Genomic DNA, 27837 nt, shown 5'->3' on the forward strand with positions numbered 1-27837 from the left:
AGGTTATTTATGGGCATCTGTATAATGGAAATAGAGTAGAAAGGTGTGCTTACTGCACGTCTTCCCAGGTCCACGTTGGATGACCTTGAAATGTGCCCCACAGGGTTAACAGAAGCCAATAACTAAAATTCTTGAGCTCGGCATACAGAACCATATATAAGGGAACAGCATCATTAAAACTCCTCTGCTTGTAAACTACCTTCAGTGATTAAGCTCTTTGGTGGTTCCCCCCACACCCTTTAGCTGCATACGCTCCAAGCTTCACATGGCCCAGGTAATAATCACAAGACTCCTTAATCACCCGTGTAGGTAACACCTCTGACCTAGTGGTCACTGTAGTAAAGGGGGCACAAGTTGTTTCTTAGGAAACTTGGAGTCAGCTCTTGTCCAGTTTGAGCTGGTTGAGACTGATTGGAACCACCAACACCTAATACTTGGCCTGCACAGGTGTCCAGTGAATGACCTTTTGACATCAGATGGCCAAAAACTCCACCCTCAGATCATGCAAAGTGCCTCCATTTCTGAAAATACATCCCATGATGAAGCCTATGATGCAGATACACCTGCACACATTGACTACCTCACCATTTCTCTTCCTCTGATTGCCTGTCCCCACGCCTAAGATGACCATGCCTTTTTATTCCCTAAATATCTGAAGCACCTTGCCTCTGCTCAAAATTGGAGTATTTATACCATGAAATTGGCAAACATAATAAGGCTCAATTGGTTGTTTTATTAACTTTCTAGAACTTAAAAGTAATTGAGAAAGTTAATAATGAGGACTAAATGTTGTGAATAGCAGAAACACTTATTCCACCCAGCAAAGTCACTGAAGAAAAGTGAAGTTACAACACATTTGTCTTCTCAGTTAATAAATAAAAGAACAGGCAGGCATTTATCAAAGAAGACATACACCTGGCAAATAAACACAATAAAATTGTTCAACATTATGAATTAGGGAAATGCAATCAGACTATACTACACACTTTAAAACAGGCAATATTTTAGCTACTGACCATACCAATCAAGTACTGGTGAGGACTATAGGGGAACTGGAATGGTTCCATACTGTTGATGGGAATGCATTAAGGGTACAGTCATTCATTTTAGAATATGAAACCATACATTCATATGAAGAATTTTATGCACATGTTGATAGTAAGCTTATTTGTGGTGGCCAAAACTGGAAACAAACCACAAGACCCCTTTTGAAGAAAATGAACTATTCACACCTGCAACTTAGATGATTCTCAAAATAATTATGCATCATGAAAGAAAAAAACAAATACTAAAGTGAACATTAAGATGGCAATGATATTAACAGTCTAGAAAACACTAATTGAGTGGGGGGAAAAGTAAATCAATTGTAGTTGCCAGGGAGTCCTGGGAGACATGTCAGAAGGTAGATATTGGTGTTGGATGTTTGTTATTATGATGATGGATCCATGGCTTTACAAGTATGAAAACTTACCACACTGTACATTTTAGGTATGTTCATTTTAATGCATACCAACTATATAGCTCAATTAAGTTTTGTTTTTGTTTTTTTGCGGTACGCGGGTCTCTCACTGCCGTGGCCTCTCCCGTTGCGGAGCAACAGGCTCCGGATGCGCAGGCTTAGCGGCCATGGCTCACGGGCCCAGCCGCTCCACAGCATGTGGGATCTTCCCGGACCAGGGCACAAACCTGTATCCCCCGCATCGGCAGGCGGACTCTCAACCACCGCGTCACCAGGGAAGCCCAATTAAGTTTTAATAGAAATTGGCTTCACATAAAAATCTGAATCTTTTCTGTGGAACTCTGCCAACCACACGTTAACCCCACCCCCTCTCCTTGTCCTTGGGAGGGATTCTATTGCAGTAGCAATGAAGACTGGTGAGCAATGAAAGGTGTTTCCACTTGAGTTAACCAGGGCCTCTGCTGGGTCCTAAAAATCACATGCCTGGACTACACGACTTCCACTCTCATGTAGCTCCCTAATCACTGGTTGTTCTCGTGACTACCCTCATCTCAGCATGACCTCTGAACCCACCAAAAATTATGACATCCAGGACTCAACATTAGTCCCACAGAGCCCTGCAGTCTACCCTAGGAGGCCTTGGAAAACAATGCAAATTAGACCACAACTGGAGTGAACACTATTCTCTGCCATGATTCTATCCCCACTGAGGTATACAAAGTTTGCAACACTCACAAAACCTGTTCCTTTTCATCCTGACAGTCCAATATGGTTCTCAACATCAGTCTAAGAGTGAACAAACCCCAAGATGAAAGGGGGCTTAAATAATGGTCTTTATTATGGCACAGAGCAGAGCAAACATTTTCCAAAAAGGGTGACCTGGAGCTAGAAAAATCCATTGTGAGCATGACATGAGACAATGCTGCCAAAGAAGGTAAACCTCTGTGAGCCACCAGCAGAATCCAACCTGGATCCCCATGGTCAAAGCTGGTTAGGTCCTGTCTTAGCCAGTTGATGGAAGAGAATAACAAAACCCAAGTGCTCAGGCTATTCATGCTTTGCTCCAGGGGACAGGACAGCACAAAAGTCTACCCACCCTGACCACAGTAAGGTGACTGATGCCCAGGATGGGGATCTGCCACTTGGAAGAGGTAAGAAACTCACAGTGACATTAAGACTGGAAAGGGCTGTGGGCAGGTTAGGAAGTACAGCATGGTTACTGAAAAGCTTCCTATGAACCTGGTATTCATAGGCAATCTGCACACAAGGGCTGTTCAGATGTATGGCATTCAACTTCCAGTTAATGACTCCCTCAGAGAGCCTATTCAGTATGATGTATAACTAAGGAGACAGCTCATTCGCTGCTCTCCTCATTTGAAGGTCTTTTCTCCAGCATGAACTTTCTGGTGACAGATGAGGTTAGACTGTTGACTGAAAATTTTCCTACATTTGCTGTACTCATAGGGCCTATCTTGACTATGAAGTTTCTCGTTCTCAGAACAGACCTTTGACAGAAAACTTTTCCACATTTGCTGCACTTGTGAGGCCTTTCTGTGGTGTGAACATTTTGGTGTTGAGTAAGCTGGGTGCTTTGGCTAAAGAATTCTCCACATTTAGTGCACTCATGTGGTTTTTCTCTAGTGTGAACTCTGGTGCTTAATGAGAGTAGAGCTTTGGCTAAAACGTTTCCCACATTCACTGCACTCAAAAGGCTTCACTACAGTATGAATTCGCTGGTGCACAATAAGGTTGGAGCTCTGGCTAAACAACTTGCCACATTCACTGCACTTATAAGGCCTTTCTCCAGTGTGAATTCGCTGGTGCAGAACAAGTGTCAATTGGTTGCTAAAAGCTTTCCCACATTCATTGCATTCGTAAGTCCTCTCTCCAGTGCAGACTCTCTGGTGCTGAGCAAGTTTGTAGCTGTGGCAGAAGAATTTCCCACATTCACTGCACTCATAAGGCCTTTCTCCACTGTGAATTCGCTGATGCTGAACAAGTGTGGGTTTGTTGCTGAAAGATTTCCCACATTCACTGCACTCATAAGACCTTGTGCCCCTGTGAACTCGCCGGTGTGCAATAAGGTTGTAGTTGGAGGTAAAGAATTTTCCACATATACTGCATTTATAAGGCTGTGAGGCAGTGTGAATTCTTTGGTGCACAATAAGGCTGGAGTTTTCAGTAAAGAATTTCCCACAAACACTGTACTCATAAGGCCTTTCTCCAGTGTGAATTCGCTGGTGCTGAACAGCTGTGAGTTTGTAGCTAAAAGCTTTCCCACATTCATTGCACTCATGGCCTTTCTCCAGTGTGGAGTCTCAGGTGCTGAACAAGTTTGTGTTTATAACTGAAGATTTTCCCACATTCACTGCATTCATAAGGCCATTCTCCAGTGTGGACTCGCTGGTGCTGAACAAGTGAGTTTTTGAGGCTGAAGGTTTTCTCACATTCCCTGCACTCACAAGGCCTCTTTCCAGTGTGGAAACTCTAATGCTGAGCAATTGAGTGTTTGTGGCTGAAGGTTTTCCCACATTCACTGAACTTATAGTGCCTTTGTCCATTGTTAAAGGCCTCCACACACTTGGTGTCCTTTTGTGCAGTGACCTGGTGCTGGAGAAGGCCCGAGCTACCAGGGAAATCCTTCCCAGGCTCCTGGAATGAGAAAGGCTTCTTGGTTGCATGGACTGTGCAGCTCTTCATAAACTCCTTATCCGTGTCTCTTCTAAAGAGTTTCTCTCTACTGTGTTGGTGAAATTTTACACTTGCCCCACAAAAGTTCTGGCTAGGGTTTGTTCCCAGCTCTTCAGCTAAATGCACACCACCTTCTAATTCCAGACTACCTATCTCCCAGGGACAGCCCTTCTGGGTGGACAGGTTTGTCTTTGAAGTATTTATTTGTGGCACTTCTACAAATCATTTTGCTCAGAACATGTCTCCTTGACCTTTACTCCATATCAACCTGAAAGCAGAGAAATACGGATGAACTTCATACAGATTTTGGTAGAAGGGGGCAGCCCCATCACAAATATGTGTCTGACATGCCAAGGAAAAAATCCTTGGGACAGTTTTCAGGACAAGGGAGCTGGGGTCTGATTAGGAAAGGGCCTCTGTGCAGGACTGGGCCTCTCCACATCACAGAACAGGGAAGACTCACCAAGCAAAAGATCCAATGATGGTGGCAGTGCACACAGAAATGAGGTACACAGTCAATGGCTTTGGCTCCAAAACATTGTGGGGCACCAGACATGTTCCTGATGTAATTTGAACACAGCCATATCATCACTTCCTCTCCCTGATGCCAATCACTGAAGCCAAGCCCACTTTGAGCCCTTCATGCTGTGGCTGGAGTCATGTCCACTCTGTCATGTACCCAGGGTTCACCTCCCAGCTCCAGCTGGACATAACATGGGACCTAGAAAATGCAAGTCCTAAGGGAAAGACACGACAGGTGAGTGGTCAGTACTGGCCCAGGGGTACAACCAATCCCAAAACAACCTCAGGAAAGAAAAATAATATCACAAAAAGAATCTTTGAGGAGGGTCTCACAGCAACAGCCAAGTGGATCCCACAAATAGTGACCACGTTGAGTCCCAACAATTCCTGGTACAGTCAGGGCCCAGGAAATGTCAGCTGGAAGGGGGCAGAACCTGGAGCACAGAGGTGCATGCGCCTACAGAGTCAACTTAGCAGGGAGTGGCTGAGGCTAATGGAACCCACCGAACTATTTCCAAGTCTTATGACCCAGAAAACTTCAGAGCCTCCGGTACTGGGGATACTTCTGAAAGGAGGTAGTATACACTCACCCAGCCTTGGCACCTATAGAATGTATGACAGGGAAGCAGTAATAGAGATGTGCTCACTACCTAGCTGTGAAAAAACAGACTTGCCTTTGGGAAAAATGGGAAAGGCAGAGACCTGCCCAGGATGCTGGGATAGGTGGGAGGGCCTTACCCAATGATGCAACAAGTGCAAAAGTCTCCAGTGTCACGCCATGGTACAGGAGTCTCTGGGCCTCACCAAGAAGCCTCCATTCCTCCTGGGAAAAGTACACAGCCATGTCGTCAAAGGTCACAGGTCCCTGTGATGATGGGGACAGATTTGTCCATAAGCAGCCTCTTTCCCCAGGACCCCATAAGGACACCTAATCCCAGCTCATATTCACTCTAGGCTCATCTTCCTCCCCAGTTCCCTGACTTAGAGGGCAGTGGTACCTAATAATTCTTCATGCTTCCTTGATCACTAGATCCAGCCTCAGCAACAAGAAGCAGGTGGACAGATAGATGCCATCTAAGTCTGTGCTCCTGGTATGTAGGGCCCCCTCCCTCTCCTGCAAGATAACAGCCTGAGAGTCCCCAGGATAATGCCTCCCAGACACAAACACACTTAGGCCTATCCTTCTCTCTTAAGCTCCTAGTACCTCGGGGAATTACTTCACACACCTTCCCCACATGTATATAACACACTGGATAACTCCTCATACATCAGATCCCCATCACCACAATCTGGTCCATAAAATTGGCATGTCTCCTGTCTCCTCATATACTCTTCTTCACATGGCACTCAGAAAGTGCTTGCCAATGCAACAGGATCCCAGCATATCCCAACTCTCCACTGGCAGCTCTCCAGCCATTGAAAGAAAAACCCTAAGTTCCACCAAAAAGCCTGGTGAGTGCGTAGGAAGAGAAATAAGCACCAGCCTGACTTTGGTATCACTTTACCTCCATTTCTGCTTTCCCTCTGCATCAATTTCATGGCCACTCTCCCATGAAAACCTTGGCCACCTGCTGGACTTTCCCTTCCCCCTACCTTCCTGCTGATGGCCACTACTTTTTCTTGTCTGTCTTTGTGAGAGCCCCCCTCTCCTCCCTTGTCACCTAATGCATCCTGAAGCCTCCCCCAGCACTCTAGATCTGCATGTTCAGCTGTCCACTTGTCTCCTATACTTGGGAGCCTCTGGAACATCTGGAACTCAACTTGGCTGCAATCCAATTCCTAATAGTCTCACTGAAATGGACTCTTACCACTGACTTCCCCATCTCAGTTGATGGCACTTCCACACTTCCAGATGCACAGGGAAAAATCTTTGGAGGCATCTGTGACTGCTCCACATTAGAAAATCTGGTCAGACCCTACTTTAGAAACTTCTGCACACTGCAGCCCAGGATAGCCTCTTAAGACCTAAGATCACTTCCCCTCCTGTTCCAAAAATTCCATGTCTGCCATCACTCTCAGAACAGAAACCTACCTTCTCAGAGTACCATTCTAGGCCTGACTCTTGCCCCCTTGCTCTCTGTTCCCGCCAGACATTAACTAACACATACAAGTCATAGAGCATTCCCAACTCAATCTCATCTCCAAGCTTTTGTACATACTAATCCCTGTACCTAAGACAACCTTTCACATCTCAGTCTACTGGCTGCCAAAAATGGGAATCTCTCCATATAAGCTCTGGCCTGGACTTAGAAACCTGAGCATAGGGCTCTCGAGGGTCTTGAGACACCAAGGCCAGGAAGAATGGCAGCAAAAGAGTTGCAGGACACGTGACACTCACCAGTGCAGGGTCCATAAGTGGTTCTGCTGAATATGGAGTCTGTGGGATGAGCAGGACCATGTAACGTTAATTCCCATCTGTGATACAGATAAAAAAGAATATTAATGAGTGAACCATTTACTATTTCAGGCAAGACAAATGCTCAAGAAAAAGTAAAGCATGTAAAACAGGGCAGAAAGTGTTATAGAGTTGTGCCATAAAATCATGTGGACATCTTAAGCTTTCCTGAAATGGGAAAAATGAGTACAAAGACTCTCTATGAGAGTCATGTCTGGTGTGTTTGAGCAGCGTCCACGAGGTTAGTGTGACTGGAGCCTAGTGAGCCAGAAGAATAAGGGATTGTGTTGGCGAGGAAATGGTTGTGGCAGGTCATAATGCACTATTATAGTCCTAAGTCACAAATATCAAAAATTAAGTCTCATTTTATGTACAGGTCTGTTTCTGACACTTCCATTTGATTCCCTTCTTCTGTTTCTCCCCTGGCAATAATAGATTCTTCTCTTCCCATAGCTTGTAGGTGGCCTTAACAAGTGGCCAACAGGAGTTCTTATACTTCCTTTACAAATTTTAATTTGGTTATATTAAAGATTATTGTTTTATACAAAATTCCAGCTTACATAATCCATAGATTAAATTCTGATTTGAAATTATCATAACATTATACAATAGAATTCCAGGATATGTACTTTTTATATTTATCCATATTCTTTGATATATCCATGCTTTATTCCATAAACGGTCAGAGAGATTTCTCTAATTTCCTACTAGTTTTTTTTCATCCTGTGATAGAGGACAGAACTACCATTTACTTGCTTCACACTGAAAATGAATCTGTGATAAAGCGGGTGTTGGAGTAATAGTGCTTGGCCTCCAGCAGTTCAGGATAACTGGACCTCACTTCCGACTCTTCAAACTTAGGAAAAGGAGATAAGCTAGGACCTGACCTCTGTTCCATCCTCATTATAGAAAGATGGAAATATCTTCTTGAGTTCTTAACATCTTGCTAGGGATTCGAAGCATTGTAACTTTTTATCCTTACAATGATTTTCATTTCGTCCCCCTTAAAACAAAAATTTTAACAAGCTATCTTAATCATTTTCTCTTGCAACACCACCAGAGAAAGATGATTTTCCGGTAAAATAAATATTACTCAAAGAGTAAAATCACTTAGAAAAACCATCTAAGTGTGTGAATACTGTAAAACTGTACATTTATGTAACGCATAAGTGTGTATCAAAATATAAAGATGGTATAGATGAAGAATAAGTATAACAATTTCACTCAAAGAACTACGTTAAAATTAGTAAGATGGCGTAAAACAAGACCAAAAAGTGGAAATGTTCGGAACTTCCCTGGCAACGCAGTGGTTAAGAATCTGCCTGCCAATGCAGAGGACACAGGTTCGAACCCTGGTCCAGGATGATCCCATATGCCGCAGAGCAACTAAGCCCGTGCGCCACAACTACTGAGCCTGCGCCTAGAGCCCATGCTCCGCAACAAGAGAAGCCACCGCAATGAGAAGCCCGCACGCCACAACTAAAAGTAGCCCCTGCACGCCGCAAATAGAGAAAGGCCACGCGCATCAATGAAGACCCAATGCAGCCAAAAATAAATAATAAAAGCAATCATTAAGAAAAAAAGTGGAAATGTTCAATTAAATACAATAATTTTAACATACACGCTAGACAAATACATGTTTTATATACCCCAGAATGCATAGAGAATTTGTAAATACACCACTTTACTCATACTCATATCTTGAGTACTATATACTCAATACTGCATAAAAAGGAAAATGAATGGTCATTAAAAACATGGGTAAAGTCACACCATACTGTGCACATGAAGAAAAACACATAATATTTATATGATTCCATTCATAAAAAGTCTTACAACAAGCGAGAGAAATTAAACTACAGTCGTCGAATATTTTCCACATAGTTGGCAAAACTGTCAAGAAAGATGCTTACTTGAAACATCAGATAACACCTTAACCTTGGAGAAATGGAGATAATTGTTTTGGAAGGACCGCACAGGAGCCTTATGGGGTCCTATTGATATCGCATTTTTTGACCTGAGCGGAGAACACATATTAATTTTAAAGCGGCTTATTCATCTGCACGTGTAAGTTCTCTGCAATTTTTTTTCCCCACGCAGTTCATATTTCAAAATTGGGAAAACCAAGGTTTGGGGGGACAAATAAGTATAGGACACTCGTTAGAGAACCTCGATTTAGAACCAAAATACTGTAGAATAAGAAGAGTTGGGCGAGGGCTCGGAGGGCGCAGGATTTACCTGGATTGGACCCATCAGCTCCGCCGCCAACAGCGGAGTGTATGAGTGAATGAGGGTCCCGAGCACGGTGGCCCCTGTCCCGGCCCCGAGACAGAGTCAGGCTAGATGGCGCCCACGCCGAGCCTTAGACCCTCCTCAGATCAGCGGACACAGCAGCTTCCCGGATCCCTAACCTCAGGCCGGCCCACGGTTCCGAAGCTCCCCACAAGTTAACAAGTTAGCTCCCCGAGTTAACAAAGCGTCGCCCGCGGTCCACGCCGGAAGGCCCGCCCAGACGCCGTCTTCTAGAACGGAAGTGTTTCTCTCCTGCGGCTCAGTGCCTTCCGGGTAACGTAGTTCATAGCACCCCAGGCCCAGGCAAGGGGCGGTGCTCCCCACTTCCTGGAAAGGTCCCGCCCCAACGCGAGAGTTGCGGAGTACCCTGAGGCTCTGAGGCGGGGCAGGTTTTCAGGTTCTTAAAGGGGATATACCCAGATTTCGGTGGACTGTACTGTACGTCCCAAGTTATGTACACTTTCTTACCACTTAGCCAGTTTCTGGAACATTTACAGATACCCCTTTGAAAGGGGCTTATCCACTCTACTTTGCTGAAGTCTCCCCCCGGTTCCAGTTAATCCAATCACTGTTTTTGTACAGAATATGTTACCCACCCTGGGCCTTGTTAAGTCTTACATGCATATACCTGCATGATTTCTCTCCTCAGGACACACAGCTCCTAGGTGGGTCTCAGGAGACAAATATCTGTCAATTATGCCATGGGACATCCACTAAATTCAAGGGCCTCATTTCATGGTACTGCCAAATACTGTTGTTGTAAGGAACGGCACCAAAAACGGAGGAGAGCTTAAACAAGCTTTATTTGGGTACGCTCTCAGGCGAGGTTCACTGGTCGGAGAGAAAGGGGCCAGAGAAGTGGCGCCTGGGCGAGGGTTTGGGCAGAATTTATAGGGGAAGAAGGGAAAGGGATGTGGTGAATCCGGGAGGGTGCAGGGTATTCCTTATTTGGTGGTCTTTTCGGGTATCGTGGGGGACCGTTAGTCCCGCCCCTCGAAAGGCGGGAACGCTGGGCAGGGTGGAAAGTCCCCAGGTCAGTTCCTGGAACTGGGTGGTCCGGAAAGTCTCCAGGTCAGTTTCAACCTGTGAGTCTGATTGTGTTCCCCTGTCTCGGGCCAGTTGGCCTTACAGTTGTTTCCAAACCCCCTGCCCCAAGTGACTGTGGAACTACAAATAATCCTCGCATCCTGGGCATGAGATCGTGGTGCAGGGGTCCTTCAGACTTTCCTAGGAGGCCTCAGGCAACAATGCAATTAGGCAAAATCTACCCTGAGAATTGTTGTTTGTCCTCCTTCTATTTCCTTTGGAGCACACAAAGTTGAGAGCCCCAGAACTCTGTACTTATTATTCTGGTAGAACCCAATTCTATTCTCCCTCACAACATACAGTAAATAGAATCCCAAGAATAAAAGTAGCTTAAACAATAAGCCTTAGGGGAGGGATGGAGTAGGAGGTTGGGATTAGCAGATGTAAAAGCTTTTATATACAGAATGGATAAACAACAAGACCCTCTGTATAGCACAGAGAACTATATTCAATATCCTATGATAGAGCTTCCCTGGTGGCGCAGTGGTTGAGAGTCCGCCTGTTGATGCAGGGGACACAAGTTCGTGCCCTGGTGCGGGGAAATCTCACATGCTGCGGAGCAGCCAGGCCCGTGATCCATGGCCGCTGAGCCTGCGCGTCTGGGGTCTGTGCTCCGCAACCGGAGAGGCCACAACAGTGAGAGGCCTGCATACCGCAAAAAAAATATATATATATATATATATCCTATGATAAACCATAATGGAAAAGAATATTTAAAAAAATGTATATATACGTATAACTGAATCACTTTGCTGTACAGCAGTAATTAACGCAACATTGTAAATCAACTATATTTCAATTTAAAAAAACTCAATAAGACCTTTGCTGCAAAAACCAGCAAGGTATAAAATGGATAACTAATAAGAACCTGCTGTATAAAAAAATAAAATAAAATTCAAACAAAACAAAAACCCAGCAAGGTGAGCCCGGAGTTCCTAGGGTAAGTAAAATGGAGGCTGGAAAAAATCTGTCAAGAATATCAGGAGACAATCAATAACGACCCTGAACATGGGAAACCTCTGAAAACTGCCAACCGAAGCCAGATCCAGTCCTCTGTCCAAGCTGGGTGATGTCCACACCCAAACAAATCAAGTGGGGTATGAGTTCTCACCAAAGTGCTCAAATGGCTGGCAAATACTCTAGATAAAGCAAGAGAGCACAGCAATCTGTTCTCCCTGCTTTTTAACAAAATTGAGATTTTTTTTTGACCACCTCGAACCCATGGCCCCTGCAGTGGAAGTGGGGAGCCCTAACCATTGGACAGCCAGGGAATTCCCAAAATTGATATAATTAACGTACAATATTTATTAGTTTCAGCTGTACAACATAATGATTCGGTATTTGTTTATATTGCAAAATGGTCACCACAATGTCTACTTCATATTGTCCTCATAGTTACAAAAGTTTTTTATGTTGAGAACTTTTATGATTTACTCTCTTAGCAAGTTTCAAACTGGCAATAGAGTATTATTAACTATAGTGACCATACTCCCTTCCAGCTAATAGCGGGAGGGTAGCTTCTGTAATACACATGGGCAGTGACAGAACTCCATTGACGGCCCCAGGCAGGTCTGAAAGTGCAACAGCGTTCACCAAAGTTTCCCGCAAACTTGGCCCTTACTGTGAATCTCCCTAGTGAGGACGTCTGGATGTACGAGATGCAGTTTCTGGGGGATATCTCCCTCACAGGGGCTAATCTCCAGAGCTTACATCTGTTATTATGTTTAAAAGCCAAGAGCACAGTGGCTGCACGTGTAACGTCTTTCTCCAGTGTGAGCTTCCTGGTGCTGAATGGAGACGGACTAGTGGCTGAAGACTGTCCAACATCTGCTGTACTCCTAATACCCTGCTGGGTGTGGAGTTGTTCTGTAAGATCAAAAGGTTCTTGATGGTGGAACACACAGAACAATGACACTGGGATACATGAAAGACAGAACTGTTTGTTACTTACAGCTCAGAATGAGAGAAAGACGTTAGGGCAACACAGAGGGCTGTGTCCAGGGACAGGATGACAGCAAGCTGGAGCTGTGGTGGGCAGTTTATGTGTGACAAGAGTGATGGGATTAGCTAGGTTTCATGAGCTGTCTGCGGACTGGCTATTTTGAATAATTGTAAGGGTTCCAGAACATAGGGGCTATCACTGTCTGACACCTTGGTGTCTGGTAGTCCAGAGTATGAGAGCCTGATAAGAAAAGTGGTTAGGGGTGTGGGCTTCATCAGCTGTTCTAGAAGGGGAACAGACAGTCCACTTGATAGGGCTTCAAAACTGAGTCAAACCACTATTTAAAAACTTTAAACATATATATCAAAATGTTGTGGTATTGACATAGACACACATAGAGGAGAAAGGAATAAAATAAAGAGCACAGAAACAAACCTTCACACACATGCTCAGATGTTTTAAAAGGGTGCAGAGACCATTCAAAGGGAAATGAGTTTTTTCAGCAGATGGTGTTGAAAAAACTAGATATCCACACGCAAAAGAATTAAGTTGCACCTTTACCTAACATGATATATAAAAATGAACTCAAAATGAATGAAAGACCCAAATATTAGGACTTAAAAGTGTAATACTCTTAGAAGAAAACAGGAAAAAAGCTTCACGACACTGACAATAATTTCTTGGACGTGATACCAAAGACACAGGCAACAATAACAGAAATAAATTGGACTACACTGAAATTTAAAATTTCTGTGCAATAAAGGACTAAATGGAGAGAGAGAAAAGACAACCTCAGAGTGGAAGAAAATATTTGCAAACTATTTATCTGTTAAGGAATTACTACACAGAATATATAAAGAACGCCAACATCTAAATAACAACAACAATAAATAATAACCCCAATAAAAAATGGGGAAAGGATTGGAAGAGACATTTTCCCAAAGACCAAATACAAACAGCCAGCCAGCAGATGAAAAAAATGTTCAAAATCATTAAATGTAAATCAAAACCACAGTGAAATAATCACCTTGTGTCCCTTAGGATAGTGTTACAAAAAATAAAACAACGAGAAGAAAATAAAGAGTGTTGCTGAGGGCGCAGAGAAATTGGAACCTTCAAGCTGCACTGGTGTAAAATGGTACAGCTACTATGGAAAACAGCCCCTCAGTTCCTCAAAAAATTTAAATATTGAATTACCACATGATGCAACAATTCTCATCTGGGAATATACCTAAAAAGGACTGAAAGCAAGGCCTCAAAGAAATACTTGTGCAATCATGCTTATAACAGCATTAGTGCAATAGGCAAATAGGGAAAGCAATCCAAGAGCCAACTGATGATGGGATACAGAAAAAGTAACATATACATAAAATGGAGTATTATTCACTCAAAAAGGAAGGAAATTCTGACACATGCTAGGAAGTGGTTGAACCTTGAGGACATTGTCTTCAGTGAAGTAGGCCAGCCATAAAAGGAGAAAAACTTTATGACTCTTATATAAGCTCCCCTGAGTGGACAAATTTATAGACTTAAATTAGAATAATTGTTGTCAGGGGATAAGAAAGGGAGGATGAGGAGTTGCTGTCTAATGTGTTTAGTTCCAGTTTTACAAGATGAAAAGACTTCTGAATATTTGCTTGCACAAAAGGTGAGTGTATTATTACTGACGAACTTACTCTTAAATATGGTTAAGATTGTAAATTCTATGTTACATGTATTTTACCACACTATAAAAAATTTTTAAACACCTGCATAGCAGTACTTCCCAGTGCTAAATCAGATCAGACTTTTCTTTGAAGTCTTTCCCTGTTTGCAATACTTTTTAGCGTGAACTTCTTGGTGCTGAATGAGGTGGGAGTTTTGGCTGAAGAGTCTACCACATACACTGCACTCATAAGACCTTTCTCCTGTGTGACTTCTCTAATGCCTAATGTGATTTGAGTTGTGCCTAAAGAGTTTCCCACATACACTACACTCATAAGGCCTTTCTCCAGTGTGAGCTTTCTGATGCTTCTCAAGCATGAAGTGGTACCTAAAGAATTTTCTACATTTGGTGCATTCAAAACGCCTTCCCCTAGTGTGAACTCTCTGATGAATAATGAGCATGGAGCTGTCTACAAAAAATTTCCCACACACACTGCACTCATATGGCCTTTCTCCAATGTGAACTCTCTGATGTCTTTTGAGTGTGAGGCTGTACCTAAAGACTTTCCTGCATTCACTGCATTTATATGGCTTTTCTCCCGTGTGAACTCTCTGATGAACAATGAGTGTGAAGTTGTCTTTGATGCACTTCCCACACTGGCTGCACTCATAAGGTGTTGGCCTAGTGTGAACTGTCTGCTGTTCAATGAGGCAAGAGCTTTGTGTAAAGAATCTTCCACATCAAAGGTGCTCATATAGCTTCATTTCAGTATGTATTGTCTGGTGCTGAACCAGGTGGAACCTTCTGATGAAGGTCTTTCCACTTTCACTGCAATGGTTTTTCTGGTGCTTAACAAGTATGTGTTTGTGGCTAAAGGTTTTCCCACATTCACTGCACTTGTAATCATTCTGTCCACTGTCAAATGTCGCCCTGCCTTCCATGTCGCTGTGTGGCTTCCCTCCTGTGTGAAGGGCTTGGTGCTGGAGAAGGCCTGAACTGGCTGGAAAGTCTTTCACTCCCACCCTGCACGTCAAGGTCCTCTCTGCCACGTGAATGCTGCAGTTCTTCACAAATGAATTCCTCCCCTCATCCCATTGGGGGAGTTTCTTTCGACTCAGCTCCTTTTTTTTTTTTTTTTTTTTTTTGTGGTACTTGGGCCTCTCACCGTTGTGGCCTCTCCCGTTGCGGAGCATAGGCTCCGGATGCGCAGGCTAAGCAGCCATGGCTCACGGGCCCAGCCGCTCCGCGGCATCTGGGATCTTCCCGGACCAGGGCACGAACCCGTGTCCCCTGCATCGGCAGGCGGACTCTCAACCACTGCGCCACCAGGGAAGCCCTCGACTCAGCTCCTTTTGGTGCTGGGAAAGACTTGACACACACGTGTACACCTCTTGCTCGGGGTGTGTCCCATCGTGCTCAGCCAGGTGTAAAATGTGTTTCAAGAGTAGGCCACATATCTCACAAGAATGAGACTTCTGGATGGATGGATCTAGCTTTGGAGTCTTGACCTGTGACTCTCTAACAACATCATCTTGCTCTGAAAGGGCCTCCTCATCCTGGGCACTGTGCCGACAACCTGGAATAAGAGAGATGCTGATAAACGCATAAAAAATTTAGAACACATCCTCTCACCATACACAAAAATAAACTCAATTGGCTTAAAGACTTAAACATAAGACATGACTCTATAAAACTCCTAGAAGAGAACATAGGCAAAACATTCTCTGAGATAAATCATATCAATGTTTTCTTAGGTCAGTCTCCCAAGGCAATAGAAATAAAAACAAAAATAAACAAATGGGACCTAATCAAACTTACAAGCTTTTGTACAGCAAAGAAAGCCATAAAGAAAACGAAAAGACAACTTACAGAATGGGAGTAAATACTTCCCAACTATGTGACCGACAAGGGCTTAATTTCCAAAATACACAAACAGCCATACAACTCAACAATAAAAAAAAACCAAACAACCCAATCCAAAAATGGGCAGAAGACCTAAATAGGCATTTCTCCAAAGAAGAAATACAGATGGCAAATAGGCACATTAAAAGATGCTCAACATCGTTAATTAGTAGAGAAATGCAAATCAAAACTCAATGAGGTACCACCTCACACCAGTCAGAAAGGCCATTATTAAAAATCTACAAATAACAAATGCAGAGAGGGTATGGAGAAAAGGGAACTCTTTTACACTGTTGGTGAGAATGTGAGTTGGTGCAGCCACTGTGGAAAACAGTATAGAGGCTCCTCAGAAAACTAAAAATAGAATTACCATAGGATCCAGCAATCCCACTCCTGGGCATATATCCCAGCAAAACTATAATTTAAAAAGATGCATGCACCCCTATGTTCACAGCAGCACTATTTACAATAGCCAAGACATGGAAACAACCTAAATGTCCATCAACAGAGGAATGCATAAAGAAGAAGTGGTATATTTATACAATGGAATACTACTCAGCCATAAAAAAGAACAAAATAATGCCATTTCCAGCAACATGGATGGAACCAGTGATGATTATACTAAGTGAAGTAAGTCAGAAAGAGGAATACAAATACCATATTATGTCACTTATATGTGGAATCTAAAATATGACACAAATGAACATATCTATAAGACAGTAACAGACTCATTCATAGACAACAGACCGGTGGTTGTCAATGGGAAGGGAGATGAGGAAGGATTAGATTGGGAGGTTGGGGTTAGCAGACATAAGTTTTTATATATAAAATGTATAAACAACAAGGTCCTACTACATAGCACAGAAAAATATATTCAATATCCTATGATAAACTATAATGGAAAAGAATGTAAAGAAAAAAATGTACATATATGTATAGCTGAACCACTTTGCTGTACAGCAGTAATTAACACAACATTGTAAATCAACTGTACTTCAACAATAACAGCGAAACTTTGTAGATAAATACGACAAAATAAAATAAAACAAAATTACAAGGATATCAAAGGAGGTTCTTTAAAGAAACAGCCCTGTGGTCCCCACAAGTAGTGACCAGGTCAATGCCTGAACTTCCTGGCATAGGCAGGCTCCAAAGACTGTCAGCAAAAGGCAGGGGAAGGCCTGGGACACCGAGGTTCCATGCCTCTAGACAGAGTCACCCAACCAGGGACATGCAAGGCTGGTGGGATCTTTCAGACAAACTTCAAGAGTTCTGACTCCTGAGCCCTGTCTTACAAGACCCGAGAGCAGCAGGGATGGGACTTCTGGGAGAGAAGGACTACATTGCACAGAGTCCACCCCTGGCACCAACAACACACATGCCAGGAAACCACGAAAGAAAGCAGTACTCATGGTCTCACTGTGGGAAGGTCAGAGGTGCCCCTGGGAAAATGGGGAAGAACAGAGCCCAGCCCAGGATGCTGGGGTGAGTGAGAGGGCCTTACCTATGGAAGACGAAGGTGCAATGTTCTGTAGCATCACATGACGGTACAGGAGCCTCTGAGCCTCATCAAGGAGTCCCCACTCCTCCTGGGAGAAATATATGACCACGTCCTCAAAGACCACAAGGCCCTGTAAAAAATGGGTTAGTTCACACCATGAGCAGCTTTGTGTGCTGTATTTCCTTCCATTCTGTATTTGTCTAGTCTCCATCCATCAATCCTAGGGCCAAACTAAAAGCCAAATGTGTTTATGTCTCTCCCTATCATTCAGAGCCCATGGTCTGAACCACCTCCTTATCTAACTCTCATACACCAAGTCAATATATCCCCTGCCCTAAATCAACCCAGGGCCAGATACCAGACAGCTAGGGACAGCTCTGAAGCTGTAAAATCCACCTGAATTATTCAGACTGGTCGATCATAAACTATTCCCCTTATTCTCTACATCCTAACATGGATGAACTGAAGATCCTGAAGAGGTAAGTGTATGAACAATTGTACCCACCAGATTTGAATTTATGGACGTAAATGAGCACACGGAGAGGTCAGTATTGTTGAAAAAGATTTCTATGATTTCTATTTCTCAAGTGTACAGTGAACACTATGCCAAACAGGGCCATGTGAGGAAGCACCAGATTTGAGCAGGAGGCAGAAGCAGGCGCAAGGGGAGACCTAGACCAGAGCCTTTATTGGGTTTTTCCCAGTAAAAATGTGGAGAATAAGGGGAATAGCTTAGGACTGACTAGTCTGAATGTGATACATAAAATTTTTCATCATAAGGAAATACTTAAAGGTATATTAACATGCAGACCAATTATTAAGTGTTTGGATAAATTTAACTAATTCAACATGTTCATTAACTGCCTACCTACACACATAATTTGAGGGATGTCAGTTCATTTAGTGTTTAGATCAGTAACTGTTTCATGTATTCTTTTTTTTTCTTTTTGTGGTACGCGGGCCTCTCACTGTTGTGGCCTCTCCCGCTGCGGAGCACAGGCTCCGGACGCGCAGGCACAGTGGCCATGGCCCACGGGCCCAGCCGCTCCGCGGCATGTGGGATCCTCCTGGACCGGGGCACGAACCTGCATCCGCCACATCGGCAGGCCGACTCTCAACCACTGCACCACCAGGGAAGCCTTGTTGGATATATTTAATATCAAAAAGTATTGACTGCTAATGTAAGCATTTACTTCATACTCGTTTCATGTGATAACTGATATAGTTGTGTTTAAATACATCTTCTGTGGGTGTGCTTTTCTTTGCCTCAGTTGATCTATACACTTCTTTTTTTAAAGTTTCTATTGAATATTTCTTTACATTTCAATTTTTCCTTCTTCAGATTTGCAGTGTATATATTCTGATTCTGTTTATTAGTGTTTAAGCTGAAAAGTGACAATGTATTTAACACGTAGTGTAGCATTATTAACATCTTTGATCTTTTTCTGGAAAATATAAGAGATTTAAACATTAATTTGCTCATCTCAGCTTATGTGCTATTGAGGATATGCAAGGTAATTCCATCATTCTGTCTCCAAAAATGAAATATTAATGTTTTATACAGATAATGAGTGGTTGTATTCATACACAAATGCACCCCCTCCCAGATTCTCATTCCTTTTATCATCGCAGACCACTCACCTGGGATCACTTTCTTCCAACCTTAAACATAGTTTTTAAAGTATTCGTGTTGGTTATTTTTTTTCATTAAATTTCTCACCTTTGGTCTCAAATAGTCATATTTTACTTACTTTCTTCAAAGATACATTTGTTGCATACAGAAACCTGATGGCGGTTATTTCTTCCAACGGTTTCATTATGTCCTTCCACTGTGTCCCTGACACATAACTTTATATTGAGTGTGAGTGGAGGTACATGTATGTTGCAGAAGACATCACGTAGAGATACTAACTTTGCAATGCAGTCAGTGAATGCATAGAGTTTTGGATATCACTTCAGTGAGGATATAAAAGTGTAGAATGTAAAAACAACAAACACAAAAAAAATAAAAATAAATAAATAAAAAGAGTGTAGAATGTAGAGAATGAATAATAAAGTGGGCATCTGGTGATCAAATCAATGGATTGTGCTAGAAAGTCACTAGGTGTTCACCAATACTGTTTTCTCCTTCTGGACACCGAAGAGGACAGGCATGTCCCAGCTTCCCTTACTTAATTTGGGACCATGCAAGTGAATTTTGGCCAATTGAAATGGGCAGGAGTGATCGTGTAAAATATTTCTTTGATTTATCTTCTCATTTATGTTCCTTCTTGGGGTTGCCTCTTTGGGTCTCACTGGTTCCAGTTTTCACACCTCCCCAGGAGTTACTGATTGCTCCTTTGGGAGCTGCAGGTCCAGGTGATGGGAAGATAATATCTTCATGAGAAGGAGGACCATACCTGGTGACCCTGAGGCACTAGATATCAGGTTGGGCCATCTCATGATCATGCATTTATGCCTGGATTTCCCTGCTCTCAGAGTTCAATGGGAAGGCAGGAGGAGTTTGAGCCTTTGTTCTTGTGAATTAGACATGAAATATGACATCATCTTATGAAATAAACCATAATATGAAACTATACTAATTCCACTGTCCACTTAAGCCTAAGGACAATTAGTTTTGATAGTTCTAAGTTTTGAATAATATGTCCTGTAAAAATTTATCACTTTGACAATAGAGTTACCTGTAGTTTATGAAAACTTCCTGCAGCTAAAGTTAAAAAAAAAAGTTAAACTAAAGGTATACAGGTGTGCTTTATGCAAAAATTTTAACCATTGCCTATAATGCTACTTGCTGACTCAGGGAATGATTGTATTTTATATTTTAAAAAACATAATCAGTGGTTCTGCGAAGAGGAGCCTCTGATATCCTCCTATAGCTGTATGTGTGAGAATCTTGTGGAGATGATGAATAACAATAATAGCTTGTGTGTATTTAGCACCAGGCCTTGTGGTAAGCACTTTTCATTTCACTTCCCATGAGGTAGGCTGTAGTATATTCCCATTTTAGTTGAACTTTGGGGGAAGGCGGTGCTCATGACTTTTAATGAGAGCTCCCACCCGCGGGGGTTTCTGTGTCAGAAGGTGTAGGTTGGATCCGAGAACTTGCATTATTAGTAAGTTCACAGTGATGCTGACCCAATTTGGGTATGAACGAATTAGAGGTACATTTCATGTTTTTAAACGAAGACTGCACGAGAGAGGGATATTCATTGTTCAATTTAAATCTCAGTCCCCAAAACTCAAGAGAGGTGAAGCAGTTCTCCCAGGATGAAAGAATGCTCCACCTGCTGGAGACGGCGGAGGACGCGGCGTTGTCACAGGTGACCATGGAAATCTGGACGCGTCGCCTTTAAGAGGGGTTCTGGCCCTCCGCGACCAAATTCCTCCCCGATCTTTCTCCCTCCATCAGACTCCGCACCGCTGTCGTGGAGAGCCGGAAAGTTGGTATGAGGACACAAACTCCTTTACCCAGAAGTCTGTGCCCGGCGCATCCGCGCTGCGCCAATGACAGTCCGGAAGATGGGCGTTTCCTGACGCCCTTGCCGGCAGAGGCGGGACTTCCGGTGTCGCGGCCGTGACGTCTTCTGCTTGCGCCAAGGCTGTCGGGAGTGGCTGAGGAGGTTGGCTGGGAGGCCTTGCTGGGGTCCGCCTTCCATGCGGCTCTTCGGAAGCGAACAGGGAAGGACAGTAGAAAGGATAGGATCTCCCTCCGCGTCGTTGTTAGGATCCATGGTCCCCGTCGTGTTACGGGCCGCCTTGCGCGGAGGTGCTGGCCGGGGCTGTGCTCTTTCCGAGGCCTTCGCAACCGCCCTCCGTCCTCGTCCGCTTCCGGAGGCGGCACCCTGAGCCTGAGCGCCTTTTTACAAGGGGGAGCCTGAGGCTCTGAGTGCGATAGTCGTCCCGAGGCCACTCCGCCCAGTGTGGGGTGGGGGTTCGGCTGCTTCCGCAGAGCCCGCTCCAGTCGCCAGTTTCTCGACCCGGTTCTGCTCAGAGGATCTCATGGCGGCCGCGGCGCTTATGGACCGAGCTCAGGTGAGTGGAGGGTCCCTCAAGCCCTCACCGCTTCAGGTGTAGGGGATGGTGTGTTCTAGAGCTTTCAGCACTTCGCCTTCATCGCTCCCTTCTCTTGAGTATAAAGGCGGTGAAGGGCGGTCCTTGACGGTGGATATGTGGCGAGGTTCCCTTTCCCAGTGTTGATGGGGTGAGGCGTGAAATGGCTTCCAAGGCCCAGGAGCCAACTGGTACGAACACTTGGAGGTGAGAATGAATTAGGAGTGTTCAGGAAACCGCAGGTTTATGTTATGTTTGGTGAGAATAGAGAGCAGGCAGTCAGGAATCAGGCCTAGAATGGCAGCCTGAGGAGCTGGGCCTCTTTTCTGGTGGTGGCGGGAGCCATGGAAGGTGTGTAACAGAGAAGGGAAGTGATCTGACATAGGTGTTAACAGGCTTCCTCTTGTAGCAGAGTGGAAAGATTGGGGAAGCCTGAGGGTGGGCAGGGAGACCAGGATGGAGTCTACTGCAACAGTCCAGGTGAGTGTTGATGGTGGGTGGACCAGAGTGGTGGCAGTGGAGGTTAGGTGTATGGATTTTGTATATGTTTTAAAACTAGGGTCGTTGGAGATTTTCTGATGAGACATAGTGAGATTCTGGGACTCTTCACCTGCCCTGTCCCCTGCACTTGAGTCTGGGAGCTTTAACGGAGGGGTCCTTTCTAGCTCAGCATCCTAAATTTAGATCGAGAGTTATATGAAGAGGTTCCTGCTTCTTGCAGCCAATAGGATGAGGACTGGAAGAGTGTATTAGACCCAGGAACAGCATGTGTAAATGCTTGGAGGTAAGGTTGAGTTGGGAGTCCTTAGGCACCTGGGTGGCAGTGGTGCCTGTCATAAAGACATATGAGTACTTCCTGGATACTGTATGCAGAGTGACTTCAGGAGTGGAGGTTGCCTTGGAGGTGCATATGGTGTGGATCAGAAGGTTGTCAGTGTTAATGGGTTGTGGTCCCGATATGACGAAGGTGGTTCAGAGTGATGTACATGTTGGGAGCAGTGTGGACTGATGGCCTCAAAGTTGTGTCTGGGAGGCATGTTCTGGAGGATGCCAGCCGGAGAGTGTTTGGTGCCCCTCATGCAAGGCCCATAGCTTCCATAATATATTAATATATCTGCTCAGATGCCTGGTTCTGTTCTGGGCTGCACACAGCGATCAGAGAGACAGGAGAGAGAAGGCAATAGTGGTGTTAAGGTCTAGTATCGCCTCTGAATTGGGCAGCTGGGGAGGATAGGGACAAGGGGGTGGGTAGGTTAATGGGTAGACTGGGGACTCCTGTTGTGTGTGAGCTCAACTGTCCCCTTTGTGGCAGGGCTGTGTGACCTTTGAGGATGTACTTGTGTACTTCTCCCGGGAGGAGTGGGAGCTCCTTGAGGAAGTTCAGAGACTCCTGTACCGTGATGTGATGCTGGAGAACTTTGCACTTGTGGCCTCGCTGGGTAAGTCCCTGTTTCAGTTATCTATTGGTACATGGCAAATTACTCCAAAAGTTAGTGACTTAAAACAATTAAAATGCGTTATGTAACTTTCAGTGTACCAGGAACCTCGCTTGTCACAGCTTACCTGGGTGCTTTTGGCTCAGAGTCTCTCATGAGGTTTCAGTCAAGCTGTCAGCCAAACCTGTGTTCTCATCTGAAGGTCATTCTCGGGAAGAATCCACTTACAAACTCACTCATGTTTTGTGTTTCCAAGATGTAATTTCTTGCGGCTTGTTGAACTGTGAGCGTTAGTTCCTCACTGGCTGTTGGTCAGAGGCCTCCCTCGGTTCCTTGTCATGGTGGCCTTTCTGTAGTGCACCTCATAACATGGAAAGTGCCTTCTCTGAGCAAGTGTGCAAGAGAGAACGTCCAGGATGATGGCTGGTCTTTTTCTAACCTGACCTGTAGAAAATGATCCCATCATTTTTGCCCTGTTCTGTTCCTTAGAAATGGGTCAATCAGTCCAGCCTATGGTCAAGGGAAGCGGCCTACACAGGGGCAGGAATACTGGGAGGTAGGCATTCTTGGGGGCCATCGGAGAGGCTGCCTTCCACAGGCCCTCATGCCCACTCCAGTGTCCTTGGGGTTTGCTTTCTCCCCACTTCCCTTGGGGCAGCTCTTTCAGTCCAGCCAGATCAGTGACTCTTCTCCTTCCCTTCTTTGTTTCCCAGAGTAGGTGCTGTGGGTGCCAAGGCTGGGCCGTGTGTGGTGTCCCCTCCCTTGCTGAGCAGTCCCGACACCTATGCCCAAAGCCTTTCAGGATCGGGTTAGGAGTTCAGGGCTCTTTCACTCTGCTTCACAGATTCTGTCTGGCTTGGGCACTTCCATGTCCATAATGCCTCTGTGTCCATGTTCTGCCCCCATCTTCTGGCTGAGATTTCCTGGTGCATGACTATGCCAGGAATTGTAGGTACTGACATGGTCACTGCTTGTGGAAGACACAGGGATGTTCCGCCGAATCCTCCTTCGGGTTTTTTTGTCTTTTTTTTTTTTAACATTTTCTATTTTTTGTGGGATGGGTCTGTCTAGGTCACTCATCTGCTCTATGTTTTGTTTTGTTTTTTCTTGCAGTATAGTTGATTCATAATGTTGTGTTAGTTTCCCCTATGTTTTGTTTTGTTTTTTTTACAACCTCCATCTTCCAGATCCCATGTAGTTGCCCAGGTAGAGAGGGGCAGGAAGCCCCGGGTGCCTGACAGGGAGCCCTGACTCCAGCCACAGTGAGAGAGGTCATAGAGGGCCTTGCCCTGCTGCATGGGAGCTGAAAGAGAGCCATCTTAGGGCTGAGTTCACATCATACTGAACCTGCTTTGTGTTCACCAGTGTTTTCTTGCCAAGGCACATAGCAGTACCTCACTTCTCCCTTTCCTTCCCCATTCTTGGCACTTGACGTTTCTCTTCTGTCTTCCATCCCTTTGTTGTTTCCCCACCTCTCTGGCCTCTGTGTCTCTCACTCATTCTCCTCTTTTCCGTCCACATTGCTCTGCAACATTGGCTACTATAATGTGTCATGAGTTGTGCACATATCCGTATGTAGTCCTTAAGAACCAGCTACTTACTTGCAATCAGATTTTCCTGGGCTTGGACGCAGCCTTCTGCACAGAGCTCACCTGACGCCAGCAGCTGAGGCCCTGCTGAAACCCTTTTGTAGAGGAGTGAGTTGGAGACCTTGCCTCTACTTCTGGTACTGTCCACCATCACTGTGTCTTAACCCAGCGTTAGAGTTCCTCCATACTGTGACGTTTAGAGGCCCAGGACTGACAATGGATGCTTCCTCACCCTGATCCTGGCTCCCTCATCTTGCCAAAAGCCAGTGGACTCATTCATTGGTGTGTCACACATACATATGTGATGGAGTTGCTGCTTCCCACCAAAATCAACATGTCCTTCACTAGCATTTCTTTGCTTTCAGGTTGTTGGTGTGAATCAGACAATGAGGAGGCCTCTTCTGAGCAGAGCATTCTTGTAGGAGTATCAGAGGTCAGGACTCCTGAGTCATGTCCATTTATCCAGAAAGCCCACCCATGTGAGATATGTGACCCACTCTTGAAAGACATTTTGCACCTGGCTGAACACCAGAGATCATGCCCTGCACAGAAACAGTACACATGTGACCCCTGTGGGCGAGGATTCCTGTTCAGTGAAAACTTTTATCAGCCTCAGAAGCAATATAGTGGGAAGAATCCCATCAGAAGGGATGATGATGGGGCCTTACTTGTGAAGAGCTGTGCTGTCCACATGTTAGGGAGACCTTTTACTTGCAGGGAGGAAGGGATGGACTTGCCAGATAGCTCTGGCCTCTTCCAGCACCAAAGTACTCACAATGGAATGAGTCCATGCAGAAGGGCTGAGTTCATGGAGCCCTTTCCACAAAGCTCCAGACTCGGGCGACACCAGGGAGACCATGATGAACTGATGCTTCTTAATTGCAGTGACAATGGGAAAGCCTTCCTGAACACCTTCACTCTCCATGACAACCAGATAACTCAGGCTGAAGTGCGAGCTTTTAGGTGCCTACCATGTGGAGATCTGTCCAAGGAGAATTCGGCTCTTACTCATCACAATAAAATTCATAGTGGAGAAATTTCACATGTGTGTAAGGAGTGTAGAAAGGCCTTCATTCACCTGTCTCACCTAAAAACCCACCAGAAATTTCACGCTGGAAAACGACAGTATACATGCAGTGAATGTGGAAAAGCTTACAACAGAAGCTCCCACCTTGTTCAGCACCAAAGAATTCACACTGGAGAAAGGCCTTATGAGTGCGGCGAATGTGGAAAAGCTTTTAGCCGCAAAAACACGCTTGTTCAGCACCAGAGAGTTCACACTGGAGAAAGGTCTTATGACTGCAGTGAATGTGGAAAAGCCTACAGCAGAAGCTCCCACCTTGTGCAGCACCAGAGAGTTCACACTGGAGAAAGGCCTTATGAGTGCAGTGAATGTGGGAAATTCTTTAGCCAAAGCTCTCACCTTATTGAGCACTGGAGAATTCATACTGGGGCAAGGCCTTACGAGTGCATAGAATGTGGAAAATTCTTTAGCCATAACTCCAGCCTCATTAAACATAGGAGAGTCCACACAGGAGCAAGGTCTTTTGTGTGTGGTAAATGTGGGAAGGCTTTTGGCTGCAAAGACACACTTGTTCAGCACCAGATAATTCACACTGGAGCAAGGCCTTATGAGTGCAGCAAGTGTGGAAAGGCCTTCAGCCGTAAAGACACGCTAGTACAGCACCAGAAAATCCACACCGGAGAAAGGCCTTATGAGTGTAGCGAATGTGGAAAATTCTTTAGCCATAGCTACAACCTCATTGTGCATCAGAGAATTCACACTGGAGCGAAGCCTTTTGAGTGCAGTGAATGTGGGAAATGCTTTAGCCACAACTCCAGCCTCATTCTACACCAGAGGGTTCACAGTGGGGTAAGGCCTTATGTGTGTAGTGAATGTGGGAAAGCCTACATTAGTAGCTCCCACCTTGTTCAGCACAAGAAAGTCCACACTGGAGCAAGGCCTTATGAGTGCAGTGAATGTGGGAAATTCTTTAGCCACAACTCTAGCCTCATCCTTCACCAGAGGGTTCACACTGGAGAGAAGCCTTACATGTGCAGTGAATGTGGGAAAGCCTATAGCAGAAACTCCCATCTTGTTCAGCACCAGAAAGTTCACACTGGTGAAGGGCCTCATGAATGCAACATCTTTGGTGGCCCTTTAGCTGCATCTGTTACACTTGTTTAGCAGCCAGAAGGTTCACGCTAGAGAAAGGCCTTATGAATGCAGAAAATGTGCTGTATCCTTGTTCAAGGTATTAGGACTCACACCAGAGAAGAGCTCTGTGAGTGCCCTTTGTGAGGGAGCCAGCAGGTCAACCTTGTACAATCGTACATCCACCCCGGGGAGATTCCCGATAAGTACCACATAGGTGAGAAGCTCTCATGAGGTGCATTGCACTTCCTCAACTGTCCAGGGCTCTTGACAGTTATATCACTGCCAGTGCCTGTGGTGGAAGCCATCTCATTGGTGTTAAGTTTCCACAGTGTCTGTCAGTTACTCCAATATGCTCAGGAAAGGTGGAGCCCTGTGCTGTCTCTCCTGATCCCTCTAGGGGATCGTGAATGTTTTGAGTGTATTGAAGATCCTCATTTGCTTCCCCATGACGGGGTTCTGAGTGACCATGATCTATCTCTGGCCGAAAGGATCTGAACTGGAATCTGCTGGTGATTACCAGACAAGATTTCCTTGACAATGTTGACTGTAACATGATAGCTGTGACTTATTTATCCTGCTTTCAAGTCACCCAACTTTGGAACTCCCTGCCCCATGCTACTCTGGTTTGTGCAGTGATAAAGGCCTGCTGTGGCAGCTTTTACTCTTGGGAGGTCAGTTCATTGTGTCTAATGGATTGAAAAAAAATTGGGTTTCGCCAGCCTGAAGGGAGGAACACCTATTGTTGGCACCAACTTTATGTGCCTCAGAAGGAACAGTAGGATGGCAGAGAATACCTCTCAGTCTAGTTTGGCCTAGTTTGCATTGTTGCCCAAGGCTTGCTAGAAAAGTCTGAAGAGCTTTGTGCACCTAATCCTGTGGCTTAGAAGTCAGGATTTCCTGTGAGCCCAGAGTTCATTCTGAGGAGGGCACAGTTGGTGTGGAAATCTCCAGTGCTTGTGGAAGCAACATGAATTGGGTCCTTTTTTCCTAGGGAATGTCCCATATTCCCCATCACTTTTGAGGGATTTCTGTCTCCTGGACCTGTACAGGAGCCAGTCCTTGATGTCCAGAATCCCATAGGCAAGTATCATTGACTGGAAGTCTTTAGCCTTTTAGGGCAATATGAGAATCATAGTTGGTATAGAAACGCTGAGATACTGGAGTGAGGA

General features: G+C 44.8%; 3 protein-coding genes across 3 annotated transcripts in view; 1 reads left to right on the forward strand and 2 right to left on the reverse strand.

Annotated features, from left to right (window-relative positions):
* LOC115847975 (zinc finger protein 304-like) overlaps window positions 1-27837 on the forward strand; it is an 83827-nt gene that overhangs the window by 14830 nt on the left and 41160 nt on the right. Inside the window, 4 exon segments of the mRNA XM_060288611.2 lie at window positions 18435-18616; window positions 20665-21467; window positions 22798-22924; window positions 24876-26640. Of these exon segments, the coding sequence (XP_060144594.2) occupies window positions 21435-21467; window positions 22798-22924; window positions 24876-26640 (1925 nt within the window). The 5' untranslated portion in view covers window positions 18435-18616; window positions 20665-21434.
* LOC132594001 (zinc finger protein 304-like) lies at window positions 781-9552 on the reverse strand. Its single transcript, XM_070044404.1, is given in 7 exon segments — window positions 781-3108; window positions 3110-3754; window positions 3756-4418; window positions 4614-4887; window positions 5411-5537; window positions 7011-7087; window positions 9306-9552. Coding segments are annotated over 3 exon segments (1344 nt in total). The 5' UTR covers window positions 4160-4418; window positions 4614-4887; window positions 5411-5537; window positions 7011-7087; window positions 9306-9552; the 3' UTR covers window positions 781-2813.
* Window positions 14155-15023, reverse strand: LOC138842461 (zinc finger protein 17-like). The gene is given in 1 exon segment (XM_070044405.1): window positions 14155-15023. A coding segment is annotated over 1 exon segment (666 nt). The 5' UTR covers window positions 14974-15023; the 3' UTR covers window positions 14155-14307.

The sequence above is a fragment of the Globicephala melas genome, chromosome 19, assembly GCF_963455315.2.
Source record: "Globicephala melas chromosome 19, mGloMel1.2, whole genome shotgun sequence".
NCBI classification, from domain to species: domain Eukaryota; kingdom Metazoa; phylum Chordata; class Mammalia; order Artiodactyla; family Delphinidae; genus Globicephala; species Globicephala melas.